A 25,301-nucleotide genomic window follows, 5' to 3' on the forward strand; every position below is an offset into this window, starting at 1 on the left:
CCTGGGATGTATATAATGGTGCTCCTGTGATATATATATAGTGGTACTCCTGTGATGTATATAGTGGTGCTCCGGTGATGTATATAATGGTGCTCCTGTGATGTATATAGTGCTGCTCCTGTGATGTATATAGTGGTACTCCTGTGATGTATATAGTGGTGTTCCTGTGATGTATATAGTGGTACTCCTGTGATGTATATAGTGGTGCTCCTGTGATGTATATAGTGGTGCTCCTGGGATGTATATAATGGTGCTCCTGTGATATATATAGTGGTACTCCTGTGATGTATATAGTGGTGCTCCGGTGATGTATATAATGGTGCTCCTGTGATGTATATAGTGCTGCTCCTGTGATGTATGTAGTGGTGCTCCTGTGATGTATGTAGTGGTGCTCCTGTGATGTATATAGTGGTGCTCCGGTGATGTATATAATGGTGTTCCTGGTATGTATATAGTACTGCTCCTGTGATGTATATAGTGCTACTCCTGGGATGTATATAGTGGTGTTCCTGTGATGTATATAGTGGTGCTCCTGTGATGTATATAGTGGTACTCCTGTGATGTATATAGTGGTAATCTTATTATGTATATAGTGATATTCCTGAGATATGTATAGGGGTACACCTGGGATGTATATAGTTGTGCTCCTGGAATGTATATAGTAGTGCTCCTGGGATGTATATAGTGGTACTCCTGGGATGTATATAGTGGTACTCCTGGAATTTATATAGTGGCGCTCCTGGGGTGTATATAGTGGTACTCCTGTGATGTATATAGTGGTACTCCTGTGAGGTATATAGTGGCACTCCTGGGATGTATATAGTGGTACTCCTGTGATGTATATAGTGGTACTCCTGTGAGGTATATAGTGGTACTCCTGTGATGTATATAGTGGTGCTCCTGTGATGTGTATATAGTGCTACTCCTGTGATATATATAGTGGTAATCTTATTATGTATATAGTGATATTCCTGGGATATGTATAGTGGTACACCTGGGATATATATAGTGGTACTCCTGGGATGTATATAGTGGTACTCCTGGGATGTATATAGTGGTGCTCCTGGGATCTATATAGTGGTGCTCCTGGGATCTATATAGTGGTGCTCCTGTGATGTATATAGTGGTGTTCCTGTGATGTATATAGTGGTGTTCCTGGTATGTATATAGTACTGCTCCTGTGATGTATATAGTGGTGTTCCTGGTATGTATATAGTACTGCTCCTGTGAGGTATATAGTGGTACCCCTGGTATGTATATAGTGGTGCCCCTGTGATGTATATAGTGGTGCCCTGAGATGTATATAGTGGTACCCCTGTGAGGTATATAGTGGCACTCCTGTGAGGTATATAGGGGTACTCCTGGGATGTATATAGTGGCGCTCCTGGGGTGTATATAGTGGTACTCCTGTGATGTATATAGTGGTACTCCTGTGAAGTATATAGTGGCACTCCTGTGAGGTATATAGTGGCACTCCTGGGATGTATATAGTGGTACCCTTGGGATGTATATAGTGGTGCCCCTGTGATGTATATAGTGGTGCTCCTGTGATGTATATAGTTCTGCTCGTGGGATGTATATAGTGGTGCCCCTGTGATGTATATAGTGGTGCCCTGAGATGTATATAGTGGTACCCCTGTGAGGTATATAGTGGCACTCCTGTGAGGTATATAGGGGTACTCCTGGGATGTATATAGTGGTACTCCTGGGATGTATATAGTGGCGCTCCTGGGGTGTATATAGTGGTACTCCTGTGATGTATATAGTGGCACTCCTGGGATGTATATAGTGGTACTCCTGTGAGGTATATAGTGGCACTCCTGTGAGGTATATAGTGGCACTCCTGGGATGTATATAGTGGTACCCTTGGGATGTATATAGTGGGCCCCTGTGAGGTATATAGTGGTACCCTTGGGATGTATATAGTGGGCCCCTGTGATGTATATAGTGGTGTACACGCAGTGGAATGAATGTGTCCATCCTTGTGATGGGAAGCTTTCACACTTATCTGCATTGAATGAGGACACACGCTCTCCACGCACCTGCAGAATGGGCTGGAGACTGAAGGTATCATATAGCAAATCCCCCCATTCAGACAGAAGAAGTTCTGAGCAATTTCACAGCGTTCTCCATGGCCTGAAATTCACATACACAATCACTCTATAGTGGGTATAATACACATAATCATTCTATAGTGGGTATAATACACATAATCATTCTATAGTGGGTATAATACACATAACCACTCTATAGTGGGTATAATACACACAATCACTCTATAGCGGGTATAATACACACAATCACTCTATAGTGGGTATAATACACATAATCACTCTATAGTGGATTTAATACATATAATCATTCTATAGTGGGTTTAATACATGTAAACATTCTATAGTGGACATAATACATATAATCATTCTATAGTGGGTTTAATACATACAATCATTCTATAGTGAGTTTAATACATATAAACATTCTATAGTGGACATAGGACATATAATCATTCTATAGTGGGTATAATACATATAATCATTCTATAGTGGACATAATACATATAATCATTCTATAGTGAGTATAATACATATAATCTTTCTATAGCTGGTATAATACATATAACCTTTCTATAGCTGGTATAATACATATAACCTTTCTATAGCTGGTATAATACATATAACCTTTCTATAGCTGGTATAATACATATAACCTTTCTATAGCTGGTATAATACCTATAACCTTTCTATAGCGGCTATAATACATACTGTATAATCACTCTATAGTGGATATAATATATAATCATTCTCTAGCACGGGTGAGCAAACGTTTTACACCGAGCCCCCCTTTATATCCGTGATATTAGCCAGGCCCTCCTTTATATCCGTGATATTAGCCGGGCCCCCTTTATATCCGTGATATTAGCCAGGCCCCCTTGCCTGATGTAATCCAAATCACATGACTTTTTTTTATTAATCGTTATAACATTTTTCAAACAGTAAAACATGACATGTTACAGGTATATTTTTAAATAAATCAGCACAGTAGTATAAGATAATACTGACTGCAATTTCTTTCTCACTCCCCCCCCATCACTGATCCTCTCTCCCCCTCCTCCTCATCCTCTGTCCCCATCCCTCCTCCTCATCTCTCGCCATCCCTCCTCCTCATCTCTCGCCATCAACCTTCCTCCTCCCTCCTCCTCATTTTTCCCCCTCCTCCTCATCTCTCGCCATTAACCTTCCTCCTTATCCCTTCTCATCATCCCTCCTCCTCATCTCTCCTCCTCCTCCTCCTCCTCATCTCTCGCCATCAACCTTCTTCCTTATCCCTCCTCCTCATCATCCCTCCTCCGTCCTCATCTCTCCCCCTCCTCCTCCTCATCATCATCTGTCCCCATCCCTCCTCCTCATCTCTCGCCATCAACCTTCCTCCTTATCCCTCCTCATCATCCCTCCTCATCATCTCTCCCCCTCCTCCTCATCTCTCGCCATCAACCTTCCTCCTTATCCCTCCTCATCATCGCCATCAACCTTCTTCCTTATCCCTCTTCCTCATCATCCCTCCTCCTCCGTCCTCATCTCTCCCCCTCCTCATCATCTCTCCTCATCATCTTTCCTCATCATGTCTCCCCATCACCCTTCTTCCTTACCCTTCCTACTCATCCCTCCTCATCATCATGTCTCCTCAGCTCTCTCCCCCTCCTCCAGCTCTATCCCCCTCCTCCAGCTCTATCCCCCTCCTCCAGCTGTATCCCCCCTCAGCTCTCTCCCCCTCCTCCAGCTCTCTCCTCCTCCTCCATGCGTACCTGTGGAACAGGGTGGTGATAGAGGCAGGCGGGGGGAGATGATGGTTCGCAGCGGCGGGCAGCCAGAGTGAAGCAGAGGAGCAGCCGGAAGTGGAGTTAGTAGTTGCACGGAGGCAGAGCAGGGCGGGCGGGGAGGAGCGCGCCCCAGCGTTAGTCTTTCTTACTGCCGGTGTCTATACTGCAACAGCGCGCTCCTCCTCCCCGGCCAGCCTGCTCTGCCTCCGTGCAACTCCTAACTCCTCTGCCGGCTGCTCCTCTGCGGCCCGTCGCCATTATCTTCTCCTGGCGCCTGCCTCTATCATCACCCTGCTACACCCTGCACCCTCCTACACAATCTTGCGCCCCCAGTTTGCGCACTCCTGCTCTAGTGGGTATAATGCATACAATCATTCTATAGTGGGTATAATACATACAAACATTCTATAGTGGGTATAATGCATACAATCATTCTATAGTGGGTATAATACATACAAACATTCTATAGTGGGTATAATACATACAATCATTCTATAGTGGGTATAATACATACAATCATTCTATAGTGGGTATAATACATACAGTATAATCATTCTATAGTGGGTATAATACATACACTCATTCTATAGTGGGTATAATACATATAATTATTCTATAGTGGGTATAATACATACAATCATTCTATAGTGGGTATAATACATACAATCATTCTATAGTGGGTATAATACATACACTCATTCTCTAGTGGGTATAATACATAAAATCATTATATAGCGGGTGTAATACATATAATCACTCTATAGTGAGTATAATGTATATAATCACTCTATAGTGGGTATAATACATATAATCACTCTATAGTGGATACTAGCTGAGAGCCCCGGCGTTGCCCGGGATGTTTGTGGTGTGGGGGTGGCATTTGGGTGGTTGGGTGGGGAGTGTTCCACGCGGCCCATGGTGGTGTGCAGTGGTACTGCTGCTGTGGCTGTACTGATGGTGATTGTATCGGGGTGCTGATTTGGGAGGGTTTGGTGTTGATGTGGGGATCCGGATGTGGGGGTGCTGATGTGGGGGTGGCGATGGGGGAGGTGCGAAGGTGCTGATGTGTGGGTGCTGATGGGGGCTGGGAATGGCGGGGGGCCGAGAATGCCGGTGTGCTGAGGGGACAGGGGATACCAATGTGCTGATGTGGTGGTGCTGGGGATACTGTGTGTGTGTGTGTGTATGTGTATTTATATGTGTGTGTGTGTCTATGTGTGATATATATATATATATATATTTATTGCGTGTGTATACGTGTGTGTGTATACACGTGTGTGTGTACACGTGTGTGCGCACGTCTGTGTGTGCGCACGTAAGTGTGTGTGTGCACACGTGTGTGTGTGCACATGTGTGTGTGTGTGTGTGTGTGCACACGTGAGTGTGAGTGTGCACACGTGTGTGTGTGCACACGTGTGTGTGTGTGTGCACACGTGTGTGTGTGCACGTGTGTGTGTGCACGTGTGTGTGTGTGCACACGTGTGTGTGTGCACACGTGTCTGTGCACACGTGTGTGTGTGCGCACGTGTGTGTGTGCACGTTTGTGTGTGTACACACGTGTGTGTGTGTGTGCGTGTGTGTGTGCGTGTGTGTGTGCACACGTGTGTGTGCACACGTGTCTGTGCACACGTGTGTGTGTGCGCATGTGTGTGTTCGCACGTGTGTGTGTGCGCACGTGTGTGTGTTCGCACGTGTGTGTGTGCGAACACGTGTGTCTGTGCACGCGTGTGTGTGTGCACACGTATGTGTGTGTGTGTGTGTGTGCACACATGTGTGTGTGTGCACACGTGTGTGTGTGTGTGCACACGTGTGTGTGTGTGTGTGTGTGTGTATGTGTGTGTGCGCACACGTGTGTGTGTGCACACGTGTGTGTGTGTGTGTGCACACGTGTGTGTGTGTGTGTGTGTGCACACGTGTGTGTGTGTGTGCACACATGTGTATATATATATATTGCGTGTGTATACATGTGCGTGTATACGTGTGTGTGTGTGTATGTGTATACACGTGTGTGTGCGCACGTGTGTGTGTGTGCATGTCTATGTGTCTACATGTGTGTGTCTACGTGTGTGTGTGTCTACATGTGTGTGTGTGTCTACGTGTGTGTGTGTCTACGTGTGCGTGTCTACGTGTGTGTGTGTGTCTACATATGCGTGTGTGTGTGTCTACATATGTGTGTGTGGTTTGTGTCTGCGTGTGTGTGTGTGTCTACGTGTGTGTGTGTGTGCCTACATGTGTGTGTGTGTCTACATGTGTGTGTGTCTACATGTGTGTCTACATGTGTGTGTGTGTGTCTACGTGTTTGTGTGTGTGTACGTGTGTTTGTGTCTACGTATGTGTGTGTGTGTCTACGTGTGTGTGTCTACATGTGTGTGTGTGTCTATATGTGTGTGTGTGTCTACGTTTGTGTGTGTGTGTGTCTACGTGTGTGTGTATGTGTGTGTCTATGTGTGTGTGTGTCAACATGTGTATGTGTGTGTGTCTGTGTGTGTGTCTACGTTTGTGTGTGTGTGTGTCTACGTGTGTCTGTGTGTGTGTGTGTGTGTGTGTGTGTGTCTACGTGTGTATGTGTGTGTGTCTACATGTGTGTGTATGTGTGTCTACATGTGAGTGTGTGTGTCTACATGTGTGTGTGTGTGTCTCATGTGTGTGTGTGTGTGTCTACGTGTGTGTGTGTCTACATGTGTGTGTGTGTGTGTGTGTCTACATGTGTGTGTGTGTCTACGTGTGTGTGTGTCTACATGTGTGTGTGTGTGTGTCTACGTGTGTGTGTCTATGTGTGTGTGTGTGTGTGTGTCCACGTGTGTATGTGTGTCTACGTGTGTGTGTCTACATGTGTGTGTGTGTGTGTGTGTGTCTACATGTGTGTGTGTGTGTGTCTCATGTGTGTATGTGTGTCTACGTGTGTGTGTGTGTGTGTGTGTCTACATGTGTGTGTGTGTGTGTCTACGTGTGTGTGTGTCTACATGTGTGTGTGTCTACGTGTGTTTGTGTGTGTGTGTGTGTCTACATGTGTGTGTGTGTCTACGTGTGTGTGTGTCTACATGTGTGTGTGTGTGTGTCTACGTGTGTGTGTCTATGTGTGTGTGTGTGTGTGTGTCCACGTGTGTATGTGTGTCTACGTGTGTGTGTCTACATGTGTGTGTGTGTGTGTGTGTGTCTACATGTGTGTGTGTGTGTGTCTCATGTGTGTATGTGTGTCTACGTGTGTGTGTGTGTGTGTGTGTCTACATGTGTGTGTGTGTGTGTCTACGTGTGTGTGTGTCTACATGTGTGTGTGTCTACGTGTGTTTGTGTGTGTGTGTGTGTGTGTGTGTCTACATGTGTGTGTGTATATGTGTGTGTTGGAGGAGGGATTAGGCCGGAGAGGAGGGAATGTGTGTGGGGGGGAGCTGCTTACCTTACAGCATACAGCCAGCAGCAGCTTCCTCCTGCAGCCCGGGGGAGTCGCACCCCAGCTCAAGTCATCTGCTAGGGAGGGGCGGGGATCGGACGGGAGCTGGACGGAGAGCACAGAGGGCATGTGTAGGGAGAGAGGGGGTGTGAGGTGTAGGGAGAGATGGGGGGGGAGCTTCAGGGAGAGAGGGGGGGAGCTGCATGGAGAGCACAGAGGGCATGTGGAGGGAGAAAGGGGGGAGCTGCACGGAGAGCACAGAGGGCATGTGGAGGGAGAGAGGGGGGGGGAGCTGCACGGAGAGCACAGAGGGCATGTGGAGGGAGAGAGGGGGGGAGCTGCACGGAGAGCCGGAGAGCTGAGCCCGGAGAAGGCATGTTGGGGGTCCCTCCTGCAGGTGAGGCGGCGGCGCCGAGGAGCGGGCGCCTCTGCTCGTGGGTAGTGTTGCTGGAGGCGCCGGGGAGGCTGGGGTTTGCTGTGAGGGGGAGTGGGGAGAGGTGAGGCGGTGGCACCGAGGAGCGTGCGGCGATGCCCGTGGGTAGCGGTGTCAGTGGCTGGTGAGTGTGACCAATGAGAGGTGGCGGGGGCGGGTGGGCGGGCCAAGGGAGCAATCTGATTGGCCGGAGGCTGAGTGACAGACCTACGGACCAATCAGATTGCCCCTAGACACGGACATACAATGGTTTCAAAAATATAGATATAGATAATAACTATAAATATATGGTATTACAGTGTGTATGTGTATGACCTCATGAGAGCACGGAATTGTATTCAGGTAGACACATTTTATTGCATTGTTCCCATTCGTGACTCTTGGGATACTTCGGTTATTTCTCAGTTCTGCGCTAACAGGATCTGAGTCGCCAAGAGACCGACCTGGGAGCGTTTGTCCAATTCGTCCAGTTTCGGACACTGACCAAGGAGGAATATCTCCTGTATCACATGGTATGGGGGACCACCGCTGGGTTAGACATTTACCAGGATGTCACTTTGACCTAAAATCATTCTGCAGGAAGTGTGGGTGTTTCAGCTGCAAGATGTCAGTGTGTTATTAACTCCGCTGGTTAAATCTGTAGTTAATGACAAACATAGTGACCTGGGTATTCGGAGGACCGTACCGTGTGAATGGGTGTTTACCAGTAAATTCCAGTGAGTTATAATGTCACCAGCCCTGCTGACCCGTCCCGTGTCTTGTTTAGAAGGGCAAAGGACATGTGGAATATACAGCCAGCCCCTTACTCCCCTCCTCCGTTCCAGGGGTCAACAACGCCCCACGTGGGACTGACCCTTTAACCCATTAAACACGTCCCTGTCAGGTCACTTTGTCACTACGTGGGAATGACCCTTTAACCCAGGGGTGAGGAAACTGGGGGGGCGCATGACACATGACCTCGCAACATCATTTGACGCCAGAGACAAGGTAAGGGAGGGGAGGCGCAACCAGTGAGGGGCGCAGGCAGGGGGCGCAACCAGTGAGGGTAGCAGCCAAGGGGCGCAGCAGGGAAAGATTGTGCACCCCTGCTTTAACCCATTAAACACGTCCCTGTCATTAGGTCACTTTGCCCCTACGTGGGACTGACCCTTTAACCCATTAAACACGTCCCTGTCATTAGGTCACTTTGCCCCTATGTGGGACTGTTCCTTTAACCCATTAAACACGTCCCTGTCATTAGGTCACTTTGCCCCTATGTGAGACTGTCCCTTTAACCCATTAAACACGTCCCTGTCATTAGGTCACTTTGCCCCTATGTGGAACTGTCCCTTTAACCCATTAAACACGTCCCTGTCATTAGGTCACTTTGCCCCTACGTGGGACTGACCCTTTAACCCATTAACCACGTCCCTGTCATTAGGTCACTTTTCTCCTACGTGAGTGTTGCAGGGTACGTGCAACTACACACGCGGGTTCTTTGGATAAGGCTTATTTATGTTAGCCTTAAAACATACAACACACCGAAACAAATAGCTTCTCATCAGCAAACAAAAGAAAAATGTGTTTTTCTTCAGCAGACAAAACAAAATAGTTTCTCTTTAGCAGACATAGTAAAAATAAGGCAGCTACTCTTTTCTATGCAGGAGACAGACAGTTCATAAACCATGTACTTTGCTAACAGACCTTGTATCAGTAATCTCTTCAGTAACTCACTCCTCTCTCCTGAACAGCTAGGCAGCATGTGTCTACAGCCTGGGTTTTTTTAACACACCTTGATTAGGCAGCTGGGATCCAACTAATTGTCCTGAGGTTCCCAGCTGAAGTTAACCTAGTCACTGCTGCACTGCAGACTAAACATAGGTCTGCCAGGCATATAGCTGGTGGCTTTTATTTACCCTGTCACATTCCTCCCCTGTTAGTGTGTGGCTGGGGCTACGCACGGCTGATGCCCGACCATCGAACCGTTCTCTAGAAAAGAAGTCAGCATTTGCGTTCTCTTTTCCCGGCCTGTGCTGAATCTCTAATGAGAAGGGTTGGAGGGCCATATACCACCTAGTCAATCTAGCATTGGAATCCTTCATACTATTTAACCACTTCAGTGGAGCATGGTCCGTCACCAAAGTAAAATGGACTCCTGCTAGGTAATGCCTCAAAGCCTCGATTGCCCACTTTACTGCGAGGCACTCCTTCTCAATCACTGAGTAGTTTTTTTTCCCTCTGGAACAATTTCCTACTCAGGAAAAGGATAGGGTGTTCAACTCCCTCAAACTGTTGTGACAACACTGCCCTAGCCCTATCTCTGATGCATCTGTTTGCACTACAAAAGGGCTGTTGAAGTCCGGGCTTCTAAGGACGGAACCCTCTGATAGACACCTTTTTATGTCCTCAAAGGCTCTCTGACAATCCCTTGACCATACCACTTGTGTAGGGGCACACTTTTTTATGAGGTCCGTTAAAGTGGCTGCCACTTCCGAATAGTTGGGGATGAACCGCCGGTAGTACCCTGCTAAACCCAGCAGAGAGCGTACCTGCGTTTTTGTTTGGGGGGTCGGAACTTCTTTCAGGGCAACTACCTTGTCGGCTAGTGGCCTTACTTTTCCACCTCCCACTGCATACCCTAAGTGTTTGGTTTCCGCCTTACCCAAGGCACATTTCTTAGGGTTGGCTGTGAGCCCTGCCTCTCTTAGAGATTTGAGGACCGCTTTCAGCCTATTTAGATGGGCCCGCCAGTGTTTACTATAAATGACAATGTCATCTAGGTAGGCTGCGGCATAAGTCCTATGGGGTCTCAGTACCTTATCCATGAGTCTCTGAAATGTGGCTGGGGCTCCATGCAGTCCAAATGGCATTGTCACAAACTGGTATAAACCCATGGGAGTGGCAAAGGCTGTTTTGCATTTGGACTTTTCCTCTATGGGTATTTGCCAGTATCCTTTTGTCAAGTCCAGCGTGGACATATATTCCGCGTTACCAAGGGCGTCAATTAATTCGTCCACCCTTGGCATCGGATATGCGTCAAACTTGGATACCGCATTGACCTTTCGGAGGTCCACACAAAATCTTACCTTCCCATCGGGTTTAGGGACCATAACTAGTGGACTACACCACTCACTGCATGATTCCTCAATCACTCCTAAGTGTAACATTTCTTGTACCTCCTTCTCTACCAGAGCCCTACGACTTTCAGGCAACCTATAAGGACGGGAACATACTTTTACCCCAGGTGCTGTCTCGATCGCATGTGAAATTAAGTTAGTTTGTCCTGGTAAATCAGAAAAAACATCATGGAATTGTGTAATTATTGCTAACAAGTCCCCTTTTTGTTCAGAGGACAACTGTTAATCCATTGGGATTTTATCGTCACTCACGATGTTCTCCCGTGGAGGATGAGGACCCAAGTCTGTTTCCTCCTCCACCGGGTGGATGAATAGAGACCGCTGCATCTTCCAGGGTTTCAGCAAGTTCACATGGTAAATTTGTTTACCCTTCCTGGACCCTGGTTGAGCGATCTCGTAATCCACATCACCCGTACGGCGGAGTACTTCGAATGGGCCCTGCCATTTGACCAGGAGTTTACTCTCGCAACTGGGTAACAATAACATCACCTGGTCTCCCGGGTGAAACACTCTCATGCGAGCATTCTGATTGTAATGTCTCTCCTGACTGTCCTGGGCTGATCTAAGATTCTCCCTAGCAAAATGGCCGACCACATCTAGGCGCTTCCTAAGGTCTAGTACATATTGCAGGGTATTCTTAGAAGGGGACCGCTGTTCCTCCCAGGACTCCTTTAGGAGGTCTAGGATACCCCGGGGTTGGCGGCCATAGAGCAGTTCAAATGGAGAGAATCCCGTGGAGGCCTGGGGAACTTCCCGCACTGCAAACAGCAGAAAAGGGAGAAGTTCATCCCAGGCTCTCTTCTCTGAATCTACAAATTTCCTCAGCATCCCTTTCAGAGTTCGGTTAAATCTTTCCACCAATCCGTCAGTCTGTGGATGGTAGACCGATGTCCAAACAGACTTGACCTCTAGTAACTTTAAGACATCCTGCATCAGTTTAGCCATGAAATTTGTACCTTGGTCTGTCAACATAACCTGGGGAAGTCCAACCCGTGAGAACAGCTCCAACAACTTGTTGGCTACTTGCTTCGCCGTTGCTGTTCTCAGGGGGAACGCCTCAGGATATCTTGTTGCATAATCCACTATTACAAGAATAAACCTGTGTCCTTTCGCAGAAGGTTCTAGAGGTCCTACCAAGTCTACCCCAATCCTCTCAAAGGGAACTGACACCAAGGGTAGAGGAACCAAAGGGGCTGGTTTTTGTCCTTTTGGACTAGTTAGCTGGCACTCCGGACATGCCGCACATAGCTTAGCAATGTCACTATGCATCCCTGGCCAATAGAATCGGGACGAAATACGGTCCAATGTTTTATCCCTGCCCAGGTGACCACCCCAAGGGACAGCATGGGCTAGAGTGAACACAGATTTAACAAACGCCTTGGGAACCAATATCTGTCTGGTGACCTCCCCTGTTTGTGTCTGCCTATTCACCCTATACAGGATATCATTTGATAGCTCAAAATGGGAGAATACTATCACCCCCTGTACATTTAAAATCTGCAATTTTCACCACCTTGTCATACTGTCTAGCAAGGACTGGGTCTTCCCTTTGCTTCTGGCGAAAGTCAGGGAGGTACAGGTCTGGTAAATCTCCAGGGCCCATATCCCCCTCCCTCTGGCCATCCCCAGCCATCACTTGTGACCTCTGACTACTAGAATGGTCACCTTGAGACCCAGATTTCTGCAACCAGTCCTGTTTGTCAGAGCGTCTTTGCTTCCGAGTCTTTTGAACCCGGTGTCTACTGGGAAAAAGGTCTGCCGAGAAGGGGAACAGTTTGCCAGGGTTCTCCTGAGCCATAGAATGAGGCTCCTCATGAGAGACTGGAGCCATTAGGTCCGAAAAGAAAGGCCAGTCCTGGCCGAGCACAATGGGGGCAGGGAGCCAAGGAGTGACTCCTACTTTGAGGTAAGCCTCCTGACCTTTTACCTGTAGCCGTATTTTGGCCGTCGGATAGCATTTTACATCGCCGTGTATACATTCTATACTCCATGGGGAGTCAAATGAACACACGTTAGGCGGTAACAGTTCCTGGAGGACCAGAGTTTTCCCAGAGCCCGAATCTACAAGGGCCTGGACCGTTTTTCCCACAATCAGGGCTGGAAGTAGCCAGGGCTTGTAATTTTCTCCAGTGAAGGCCGAGGCGACGGTCCTGCTGAATGAACACTCTATCAGTGGACAGTCCACGTGCTGGTGGCCTTGTTCTCCGCAGGCGGAACATGGAGACGGTTCCCTCGCAGGAGGGGCTGTGGATAGCGCTCTGCTGGACCGGATACTGGAGACCAGGCATCTGGTGGGCGACGTCCTCGGAGGTTCCTCTCATTTTGCGACGAACCGACATCAGGAAGGAGATGAGGGTCTCGGCGGGGACCAGCATTTGGATTCCGTCCTTGCTGGAACGACTGCTCCTTCCGTTGGACTTGGCGGTTCCGTGACGAGCCGTAGGTTCCCCGTTGATCTGACCTTCCTCTTTGGGCGTCCGCAAGTGCCGGTGGTGTCGGGTCCAGGACACTCGCCTGCTGCTCAGCCCCAAGGAAGTTCTCCACGAGTCGGACCGCCAAAGCTAGGGTTTCAGCAGCGTGGCGTTTTACCCACGAGCGTGCGGAAGGGGGTATTATTTGTAAAATTGTTCCAAAACCACCTGCTCAAGAATTGCCTCCTTAGTGCACTCCTTGGGTTGTATCCAGCGCGTACACAAGTCCAATAACCGCTGAGCGAGGACCCGGGGTCTCATCTTAGCGGTGTACTTCAGGTTCCGGAACTGCTGCCGGTAGGTCTCTGGGGTCAGACCTAAGCGATCCAGTATGGCGGCTTTTACTTGTCGGTAGTCCATTGCCTGATCTGTAGGGAGGCCCTAATATGAGGCCTGGGCTTCTCCTATGAGGAGCGGGGCCAAAGCAGTTGCCCAGCGATCTGCAGTCCAGCCCTGAGCTTCGGAAACTCTTTCAAATGTCAGTAAAAAAGCCTCTGGATCCTCGTTCGGAGCCATTTTCCTCAGGAGTATCGGGGGTTTGCTTGCAAGTTCTAGACTTGCAGACCCCTGGAATTGGGTCAGCAGCTTGACCATCCGCTCCTCCTGTGCTGCCTGCTGCTGGGTTAGGAGCTGGGTTTGCTGCTGCAATAGTCTTTCATCTCTCTCTGCTTGTAGCCGGGCCTGTTCCTGCATTAACAGTCCCTGCTGTCTTGTCTGCTCGCACAAAAACTCTTAAAAAAATTCTTCCATTTTTCCATTCTTGTGTGTATGTGTGTGTGTGGCCCTTTAACTGCAGGGGCCTTTCAAAATCCCAGCACTTCTTGACACCATATGTTGCAGGGTACATGCAACTACACACGCAGGTTCTTTTGATACATTGATTCATCAGCAAACAAAAGAAAAATGTCTTTTTCTTCAGCAGACAAAACAAAATAGTTTCTCTTTAGCAGACAGAGTAAAAATAAGGCAGCTACTCTTTTCTATGCAGGAGACAGACAGTTCATAAACCATGTACTTTGCTAACAGACCTTGTATCAGTAATCTCTTCAGTAACTCACTCCTCTCTCCTGAACAGTTAGGCAGCATGTGTCTACAGCCTGGGGTTTTTAACACACCTTGATTAGGCAGCTGGGATCCAACTAATTGTCCTGAGGTTCCCAGCTGAAGTTAACCTAGTCACTGCTGCACTGCAGACTAAACATAGGTCTGCCAGGCATATAGCTGGTGGCTTTTATTTACCCTGTCACAGTGAGACTGACCCTTTAACCCATTAAACATGTCCCTGTCATTAGGTCACTTTGCCTCTATGTGGGACTGACCCCTTAACCCATTAAACACGTCTCTGTCATTAGGTCACTTTGCCCCAATGTGGGACTGTCCCTTTAACCCATTAAACACGTCCCTGTCATTAAGTCACTTTGCCCCTACGTGGGACTGACCCTTTAACCCATTAATCACGTCCCTGTCATTAGGTCACTTTGCCCCTATGTGGGGCTGACACTTTAACCCATTAAACACGTCCCTGTCATTAGGTCACTTTGCCCCTACGTGGGACTGACCCTTTAACCCATTAAACACGTCCCTGTCATTAGGTCACTTTGCCCCTACGTGGGACTGACCCATTAACCCATTAAACATGTCCCTGCCATTAGGTCACTTTGCTCCTACGTGGGACTGACCCTTTAACCCATTAAACACGTCCCTGTTATTAGGTCACTTTGCCCCTACTCTTTAACCCATTAAACACGTCCCTATTATTAGGTCACTTTGCCCCTACATGGGACTGACCCTTTAACCCATTAAACACATCCCAGTCATTAGGTCACTTTGCTCCTACGTGGGACTGACCCTTTAACCCATTAAACACGTCCCTGTCATTAGGTCACTTTGCTCCTACGTGGGACTGACCCATAAGAAAGAAAGACATTTAAATGGCACCTTCATGATTACATAAGGTAATACTGATACTGATAATGCTGATACAAATTACTGACATTTAGAATTTGGGAATTAAAACTACTGGCAGACTTCAGTACAGAAGGGCCCCGTTTCTCGGCGTAGTGCTTCTCGGCGTAGTGCTTCTCGGCGTAGTGCTTCTTGGCGTAGTGCTTTTCGGCGATATGGCAATGCTGAGAAGGGGGACGCCATGTCTGCGCATCCGCAGAATGGGGGCTGCCGAGGTCACGCATGCGCAGGAGGGGGGACTGAAGGATGTGCAGACCTGCAGGAGACGCCGAAAATCGCCGGTTAAGTTTTCCGGCGGGGCCATAGAACGGAACCGCTGCATGAGCGCAGCCCATCTTTATTTAATTCGAATGAGAATAAACAAATTGCCAAATTTTAGTCTGAACTTCAATTTGAGCAGTCGCAAAATGTCTTGGAATACTAGTACAGAACGTCGGGTCGTATATTCAGTTTCGAGAAAACGTCTGTGAACCCTAATGATAACTACGGAAATTCTATAGTTTTTCCATGATAACCTTCTTGGATCAAAACCAGTCTTTTCTTAAATATCTAGTAGGGTTTATATTAACCAATTCCATGTCTTTTGAATACAAAATGATGTATTAATTAGACAAACAATGCGTAAGTAAGAGTCAGGGCATGTGAAAAAGTAAGTGAAACGCTACTTTTATCAGCTAAATTAAAGTAGATCATTAGAATCAGGTATTTAAATAATGAGGCAGATCTTTAGGGTAAGTTTGGGAGGCCCCACCCTATATAAAGATCAGAAACTTTGTGAGTTTGGTCTTCACCATACAGGTGTGTGGAAACACGTCATGTCACGATCAAAAGAAACCCCGAGAACCTCAGAAAAGCCGTTATTGATGCTCATCAGTCCAGAAAGGGTTACACAACCATTTCTAAGGATTTGGGGCTCCACCAATCCACAGTCAGACAGTCTATAAATACAGAAAGTTCAAGTCCACGGTCACTCTACCCAGGAGCGGTCGTTCTACCAAAATCTCTCCAAGAGGAAACCGGTAAATCATCCAGAAAGTCACACAGAACCCCAGAGTAACATCCAGGGATCCGCAGGCCACTTTCGCCTTGGTTAATGTAAGTGTTCACGACTCAACTATCAGATAAAGACTGAACAAGAATGTTGTTCATGGAAGGATAGCCAGGAGACCACTGCTCTCTAACATTGCTGCCCGTCTGAAATTCGCCAAAGAGCACTTAGATGATCCACAAGACTTGTGGAACAATGTTCACTGGACAGGCGCATCTGAGGTAGAACTTTTTGGCCTGAATAAGAAACGTTATGTTTGGCGAAAACCAGAACTGTGTTCGAACAGAAGATCCTCATCCGAACCGTCAAGCAAGGTGGTGAGAATGTGATGGTTTGGGACGCTTTTCTGTCTTAGGACCTGGAAGGCTTGCCATCACTGACAAAACCATGAATTCTGCATTGCATCAAAAGATTCTAGAGGAGAAAGTCAAGCCATCCGTCCGTGAGCTGCAGCAAAAGTGGGTCATGCAGCAAGAAAATGATCCTAAACATACAAGCAGATTTACAAAATAATGGCTGCAGAAGAAGAAATTCCGCGTTGCAGAATGGCCTAATCAAACTCTGGACCTAAACCCCATTGAAATGTTGTGGCAGGACCTGAAGCGAGCTGTCCATGCAAGGATGCCCTCAAATGTAACTGAGCTAAAGCAGTTCTGTAAGGAGGAATGGACCAAAATTCCTCAGACCCGATGTGAGAGACTGACCAGCAGTTACAGGGAACACGCAGTTGAAGTCATTGCTGCTTAAGGGGGCGCCACCAGGTACTGAAGCTAACGGGTCACATACTTGTCACACACGGATATTGAATGTTGAATCGTTTGTGGCTAAATAAATGTTGAAAAGGTGTCATGTTTTTGTGTCATTTGTTTGATCAGGTTATCGTTATCTATTATTAGGACTTAGATCTTAATCTAACAACATTTTAGTTTTGAAATATGTGAAAATCCTAAGGCAGTGATTCCCAACCAGGGTTCCGTGGAACCCTGGGGCTCCTTGTAGAGGGAGAAAGGGGGTGGCCCGGTATTAAAGGGGTTTCACCCCATTTGGCCATCCCCTGACCTCACCAGGGAGACAAGGGGTTAACTGGGCTGAGGCCCAGAAATGTGATTTAACCCTTGTTATGACATGTAAATGTATATTCCCCTGTTCCCATGTTTTATTGTAATGTCTGGTTGTATCGGTGTCTGCATCACACATACACTGGGATCTATCCGGGAGTACAAGGGTTAATAGTTCTTTAATGATTATAGCCCTTTGTGTAATTTTCCCGCCTTTTCAGGCACCATTTTGCAGGGTCCCATAGGCCGCCATTACAGCTCCATGCATTTCAATGGCGGATCTAGCTGTTTTGGACCTGTTTCCTGTGAAGACCAGCAGATGGCGACTGAGAGGAGGAGCGGCAGTTTCCCATTGTAAGTCAATGGGCCCATTGAGAAAGAGTGCTTGGCCATTGTGTGGGCACTCACGAAGCTCCAGCCCTATGTGTATGGAAGGGCTTTCACGGTCATCACAGACCACAACCCCCTGAGCTGGCTGCAGAGGGCATCAGGGGAGAATGCCAAGTTGCTAAGGTGGAGCTTGGCCTTGCAAGAATTTGAGTTTACTATTCAGCACAAAAAGGGTAGTGAAAACAGCAATGCTTATGGACTTTCACATCAGGATTATGCCTCTGAGACTGAATTCATTAATGGTGCCAGCAGTGCCCCACTCCCCGTTAGGGCCAGTGGGCCACAGGTCACCCATTAAGAAGGGGAGGTGTAGAGGGAGAGGGGGATTGGCCGGTATTAAAGGGGTTGCACCCCATATGGCCACCCCCTAACCTCACCAGGGAGGCAAGGGGTTAACTGGACTGCGGTCCAGGAATGTGGTTTACACCTTGCTATGTCATGAAAATGTATGTTCCCTGTTCCCATGTTTTATTATAATGTCAGTGTCTGCACCACACACACACACTGGGATCCATCCGGGAGGGCAAGGGTTAATAGTTGAATAGTGATTATAGCCCTTTGTTTAATTTTCCCGCCTTTTCAGGCACCATTTTGCAGAGTCCCATAGGCCGCCATTGGAGCTCCATTCATTTCAATGGCGGATCTAGCTGTTTTGGACCTGTTTCCCTCGAAGACCAGCAGGTGGCGTCCGAGAGGAGGAGGGCGGTTTCCCATTGTAAGTCAATGGGCTCATTGACTTCAATGGAGATTCCTCGACGGAGCTTTCCAGGAACGAGTTGGCTGCCGTCCAAACTGCAAAACCGCAAAGCGGATACTTTTTCTAAAAGAGAGCTTTGATCACTGTTAGTCAAGTTCAACGTTAAGTGGCGTGGGAATAAACAGTTCTAGAGCACCTAGAAATAAAATTCTTTTTGCCCCTAGTTCCTAGGCCTCCCCCCACTCGACCACCACCGGGTCCCCGAATCCTGGACCCCCGAGAAGGGTAGTGCTGAGAGAGCGGGTCGCGCCATAGGTTCCAATGGCGGCGGCAGAAACCGCTCAAGAAAACGTCTAAGTGTGAAAAGCTGAAATCTATGAATCCATATCTCCAGTTCCGGAGGGTCCAGAGGGCCAGGGTTTGGGGTACCTGTAGTCACTGCTCCGGCATCGCTGCAGAACCATCCTTGACCCTCTTGGACCAACCCGACGGAGTATGGACCCCCTTGAAAGTTCGGGACTTTTCCCATAGACTCCAATGGCGGCCAATCTCCATTGACCGGCTATGGCGGAAAAACCCCATTGACTTCAACGGCGGCGTTGCCCCGTTGAAAGTCTATGGCGGCGGATTCCCATAGCCGCCAACGGCGGCGGTTTGCCATTGAAAGTCTATGGCGGCGAAGCCCGTTGTTTTCAATGGGGATTTAGTGAAAAACCGTGATTTAATTTACAGCGGAGTTTATTGTAATAAAATAGGAAACGGTTGAAGGTGTATTTGTGTAACTCCGGTTCCCGAGGTCCTAGTGGGTCGCAAAGTGGACCACATGGTGTCCCAGTTCCGGCATTGAGAACTGGGAAGTTTGGACCTGCTGAGCCCAACGGAACCGGACATTTTTATATGTTTGTGTTTTACTAATAACACTGAATCCCTAGGCAAGGACAAGACCCAGAGGAAATTCCATTGGGACAAAGGACAGCAGATGGCCAGGGAAGCGTCCTAATGTCTAGAGTTCAAGTGCTGTTCAAATGAGTTTATCACCTCCACTGTTTACATGAGGGCAGAGATGACTCAAACCAGAGCAGTCTGTAAGTGTCACCTTTAACCTCACAACAAAGAATATCCTGCCAGAAAACCCATCTGGCAGACTGGCTGGCATTCCTGATGCAAATGTGGGGCTACAGAAATGAGACCCCAGAGTTCTAATGCGCATGTGCTAACTAGCAGGGGGGCATGTATCAAAATGTGTTCCCACGTTAGAGAGTGGCTACAGGTAATTGAAAACCAATCACCTGTACTTAATGTTAGGGATAGGGTTACAAAAGATATATAAACTGGTAATCCCTATACCCATTGTCTTCTGATATCATCTTGATTGTACCTGATTGCTGGAGAATTGCTATGCAACATACTTCTCATCCCCCATCCCCAAAGTAAGTGTACTTCTTGCCTGTTACTGTACTATATTGTGTGTTCACCTATCCAAAGGAATAAATATACTTTATTATATCTAAGCCTCGTTCAGTTCAAACCCAGTTATTTGATGTAACTTACAACCTGTCATAACCTATCATGACACTCCTTGAAGCAGTCTCAGGGGTTCCTCCTACGGACCACAGACCCACCCCCCCCCCCATCCGCCCTGGTGGTGGGGTTTTTTGGTATGTATTTTGTACGGTGGATTGATTGAGAGTGGGGTAATTGACGGAAGGTAGGGGCGAGTGAGAGAAGGGAGGTGGGTGGGTGGGAGGGAGTGAGTGAGGAAAAGAGGGAGTAAGAGTGAGACGCAAGGGATAAATACATGCAAGGCGGGAGGGGGGAGAGTTAGTGAGACGGATGGGAGAGAAATACATGGGTAGATTGTGGGAAATAGAGGTGGCTCGTGAGGCGTGACATTTGTGACTGACCCCTGTCGAACCTATTATGTGTCAGCCAGATATGGGGTCCCCGAGATTTTTCGAAATACTTGAAGGGTTCCTCCAAACAAAAAAGGTTGGAAATCACTGTCCTAAGGGGTTCACAAAGCTTTTCTCACCACTGTAAACCATTTACTGCCAGATAATCTACAGTTTTATCTACTCACACAGTTCCCTTCTTCTCTACCTCCATCTACCCCTTGTTCTTACAGTGACATGTGTTCCATTAACTCAGAGGGGGCTCAACTCCAGTCCTCAAGACCCCCCAAAAGGTTAGATCATCAGTCTATCCCAGCTTCAGCACAGGTGGCTCAATCAGAGGCGCAGTCAAAGAGTTGAGCACACTCCTGCATTAACTTACCAGCTCCAGACTCCACTTTGCGCTCCTCCCTCTCCTCTCTCTGCTCCTCTACAAGACACCGATATTCTGGTCAGGAGCTACAACTCTGCCCAATCATCCTCTCTTGATCTACATGCCCCTCTTTCTCTCCGCTGTTCTCGCCCTTCTAACCCGAGACCCTGGCTAAGCTGCCACACGCGCGTGCGGCGTTCCTGCACTCTCTTCCTCTGAATGCCGCTGGAGGAAATCTTGCACTCTCGCTGAATTCCATCGCTACAAATGTATCCTACTCTGCCCTCTCCCAGGCGACACAAACCTATTTCTCTTCGCTGATACTCAAAAGTCTAACCCACGCCAACTCTTCTACAGGGACGCTGCATTGGGAACACATTTGACTCCTTCACATTTTCCGCTCACATTCACAATGTAGCTAAAAACCTGCTGTTTTTCCCTCTGTAACATTGCAAAGATGCCCTTTCCTCTGTCCTTTTACTGCTAAAACTCTGACTCAGGCCCTCATTCTCTCCCGTCTCGACTACTGTAACCTCCTGCTGTCCGGCCTTCCTGCCTCTCACCTGTCTCCCCTACAATCTATCCTAAACACTGCTGCCAGAGTCACGCTACTCTTTCCTAAATCTGTCTCAGCGTCTCTCCTGGCTTCCTATCAAATCCTGTATTACTTACAAAATTTTCCCTATACACCCCTCTGCGCCTCCTTACATCTCACCCTAATATATTACTATACACTCCTCTGCTCCTCCTTACATCTGACCCTAATATCTCACCCTAATATCTCACTACACACCCTTCTGCTTCTCCTTACATCTCAGCCCTAATATCTCACTATACACATGCCTGACTCTTGCGTTCTGCTCAAGGATGTCTTCTGTCTAACCCTTTTGTATCTAACGCCCTCTCCTGCCTAAAACCTCTCTCACTCACTGCCCCACACCTCTGGTATGTCCTTCCCCTCAATATCCGACTGGCACCTTCTCTCTCCACCTTTAAGAACCATCTTAAAAACACACCTCTTTAACAAAGCATATGGGTAGCCACACTATACACCTCATACATTGACCTTGGCCCCTTGCAGACACACTTAGAGTTATAGCATTGCATCTTAAGCGTGCACATCTTTAAGTGAATATGTACTATAGTTACACTGTAGTTGGACTGGAAGTGGATCTTTCTGCAAATTCTTCTACACAAGGCAACAAACGTTGAGCTTTTCTGTCCACACTTTTATCCCATGCTTGTTAGCCTGCACAATTAACCCCCCTGAACACTTTATTTACTGCAGTCTCTCCCAACACTTGTCTGCCCACAACTGCCTCTCCCAATTCCCTCTGTAATCCCTTAACAGCCCCTAACACTAATAAATGCAGCACAATGTATGTAGCAATTAAAAGGCACACATCTGTATATTCAATGTGCACACTACTTTTTATTTTTTTATTTTTTAGCATGGTCTTGTATAGCGCTGCTAGTTTTACAGAGAAACAACAAAAGGGTAGGGAGTGATCACAGGACCATACTAATTGAATGAAGTAATTGAATACGTGAATAAGGTAATCAAATGGTGGGTGCAAACTGTGAACTGAAAAGTGAATCAGAAAAAGGGGAAGGGGAAACACAAAATGGATGTGCCCCCTAAAAGAATTCACTTAAATGCACACCAACGAAATGTAAAAGTTAACTTTTAATAAATATACTTAAAACATATATCACCAAAGAAATTGTGTACTGTGAGTTTAAAAATATATTAAATCAACGCTATCAAGCATCCGTGTCATCAATTGTAAAGTTATGCTATCCCAGTTAACCACTTAATGTTGGTGGGATATAGAGGACAGAGGATGCTGTAAGTCAGGGTATTAACCCCTCTGGAGCAACTGTGAGACCAGATGGTAAGTGTGTGTATATATGTACAAGTCAGCGACCGGTAGATTGAATATCCAGCTATCCTGCTATGTTTAATATCACTGCACACTTCCTATGAAAAATTAATTGACAGTGTGTTAGAATGCGAGTGCTTGAGTGATAGAGCTGGCACGTGCAGTGATAATGATAGTAAATTCACAGCATAGTGAAACTGCCAACCACAGCAATATTAGGGTGAGTTCACAGTGGAGTACTGTGAAGACACCTCACATGGAGTGCAGGAAATGCAGGCACACTGACTGTGAAGGTAAATAAATAACTGACTACTGAGGTCTACACAGATAGAGCCAGGAGACTGCAGACACTACATTAAAACAGCTCCAAGTAGGAGACTGACAACATTGCGCGTCCAACGCGCGTTTCCCTCCAGCAAAGGAGCTTCTTCAGGGACAAATTTTACTGGGGGAGAGAGGGCTGAAACCTTTTATACCCTTGCAGTACCGTAATTGCAAAATCAATAGCTATCAGCTGTTGCACATGCGCACTGAGCTCGCGCCCAAACTGACTCAATAAACTGATCAAATGCTACTGAAATGCAATCTCTGTGGAATCCTTAGCATTGTACCATTATTTTGCCCAGTTCTCATGATTTTCCGATCGTTGGCAGAGCTTCTAAGGCCGTAGATCAAAAGCGCCGCATATAAGGTCTAATGCGCATGCGCGGGGACTTAGAAAATATTTCCATTTTGGCCCGTGCGCATTGCGCATGCGCGGGGACTTAGAAATAATTCCATTCAGTGCCGTGCATATTGCGCATGCGTGGGGACATAGAAATTTGGGTGATTCCTGCCCGTTCATGATGCGCATGCGCGGGGACTTAGAAACAATTTCATTCAGGCCCGTGCGTGTTGCACATGCGCAGGGACTTAGAAATAATTTCATTCAGGCCCATGCGTGTTGCGCATGCGCGGGGACTTAGAAATTCTTGGCGATTACTGCCCGTTCGTATTGCGCATGCGCGGGGACTTAGAAATTATACCATTCTGGCCCATGCGTATTGCACATGCGTGGGGACTTAGAAATACTTGGCGATTACTGCCCGTTCATATTGCGCATGCGCGGGGACATAGAAATGATACCATTCTGGCCCATGCGTATTGCGCATGCGCGGGGACTTAGAAATTCTTTGCGATTTCTACCCGTTCATATTGCGCATGCGCGGGGACTTGGAAATAATTTCATTCAGGCCCATGCGTGTTGCGCATGCGCGGGGACTTAGAAATTCTTTGCGATTTCTGGCCATTCGTATTGCGCATGCGCAGGGACTTAGAAAATGTTTATTGTTTCTGCCCAAACATATTGCGCATGCGCAGGGACTCAGAAATTGTACAATGTTATAACCAGTGTTAGGGCAAGGCATTCAATAGGCAGAAGTGGGCTGATGATCTCAAACAGCCACATTTCTGCTGATGGCACATAAATAAAGTTCTAATAGGACAAATGCAACGGGTACTAGCTATAGGAAGGGGATAGGGGTATTCAGGACCTGTATTGCACATTTTATATAGGGTGGTTGCACAAATAAAATTGTTAACAAGCCCCCATGGGTATATTATACTACACAATGTGTCAACGTACAATGCAGTGATGGATAAACTAATTAAACAATTCAAGAGGCATAAATGTATACATGCGCGATGTTTGTTATCTATGTTCATTATATACAGCACATATACACACCTTACACAAACACTAAACCCACTGCTGGGTTTAGAACTTTAGTATTATAGTCACTAGTCTAAATAATAATAATACTGTAATCTATTTAATATTTCAATAACAGACGCTGGAAACTGTCATAGTGGACATTGAAAATGACATAGCTTGTTGTCAGAGAGACCAATAGAATGTATATTCACAGTGTGGAGGGACAGGAGGATACATTTGTCCGACCAAAAGACCCCCCAGTCAGATAAAGGGTGTGAAGGTAAACCCCTCATTGAGACCATTAGGGCTCCTGGTTTTTAACTTATAAATCCATTCTGCTTCGATACGAAGCAAGGATTGGTCAATATTACCTCCTCTCATGGGACATTTCAGCTGATAAATGCCCATGAATTTAATTACATTAGTATCGCCATTATGACATTGTGTGACATGTCTAGCAACCGATGTCTCTGCAGAGTGCTTGATGGAGTTAATATGTTCGATAACACGTCTGCGTAGTTGTCTAGTTGTCTTACCAACTTATGTCTTACCACAATTACATGTGATTAGATAGATAACGTTGGTAGTATGACAATTGATGAAGCTGTCCACACAGAATTGTGAGGTATTATCATGATTGGCGAATACTTTGCCAACGTTGATATGTCTGCAAGCTTTGCACCCCTGGCAGTGGTACATGCCTTTCACGGGACTCAACCAAGTAGTAGTCCTAGCCCGCTGGAAGTGGCTGTTCACTAGAGAGTCCTGTAGGTTCCTAGACCGCCTGCTGGTAATAGTGAGTCTAGGGCCTATAACTTCAATTCAATTAGTATGGTCCTGTGATCACTCCCTACCCCTTTGTTGTTTCTTGGAGTGACTTTCTGGGGTACTCTAATTAACCCCTTCTAGGGAGTGATCCATTTCCCATACATACCATGGCTGGTTATCTCACTAGTGGCATGGATATGTCTGGCTGGCAAGATGAGGCTAGAAACTTTTTCACTAAAACATCACAGGGTACATCAGATACAGGTCATGACATCATAAACTACTTCCGCAATATCTCTCAACTCC

General features: G+C 47.0%; 1 protein-coding gene and 1 long non-coding RNA gene across 2 annotated transcripts in view; both read right to left on the bottom strand.

Annotated features, from left to right (window-relative positions):
* The window catches only part of LOC142469126 (uncharacterized), a 194,493-nt gene that overhangs the window by 123,953 nt on the left and 45,239 nt on the right, over positions 1-25,301 (bottom strand). The gene's annotated exons all lie outside the window — the stretch shown is intronic.
* NRG4 (neuregulin 4) overlaps positions 1-25,301 on the bottom strand; it is a 78,223-nt gene that overhangs the window by 33,300 nt on the left and 19,622 nt on the right. The window contains exon 3 of the mRNA XM_075576057.1: positions 2,043-2,136. Coding sequence (XP_075432172.1) covers positions 2,043-2,136 — 94 coding nt within the window. The remainder of the gene's footprint in view (positions 1-2,042; positions 2,137-25,301) is intronic.

This window comes from Ascaphus truei, chromosome 18 (assembly GCF_040206685.1).
Source record: "Ascaphus truei isolate aAscTru1 chromosome 18, aAscTru1.hap1, whole genome shotgun sequence".
Lineage (NCBI taxonomy): Eukaryota > Metazoa > Chordata > Amphibia > Anura > Ascaphidae > Ascaphus > Ascaphus truei.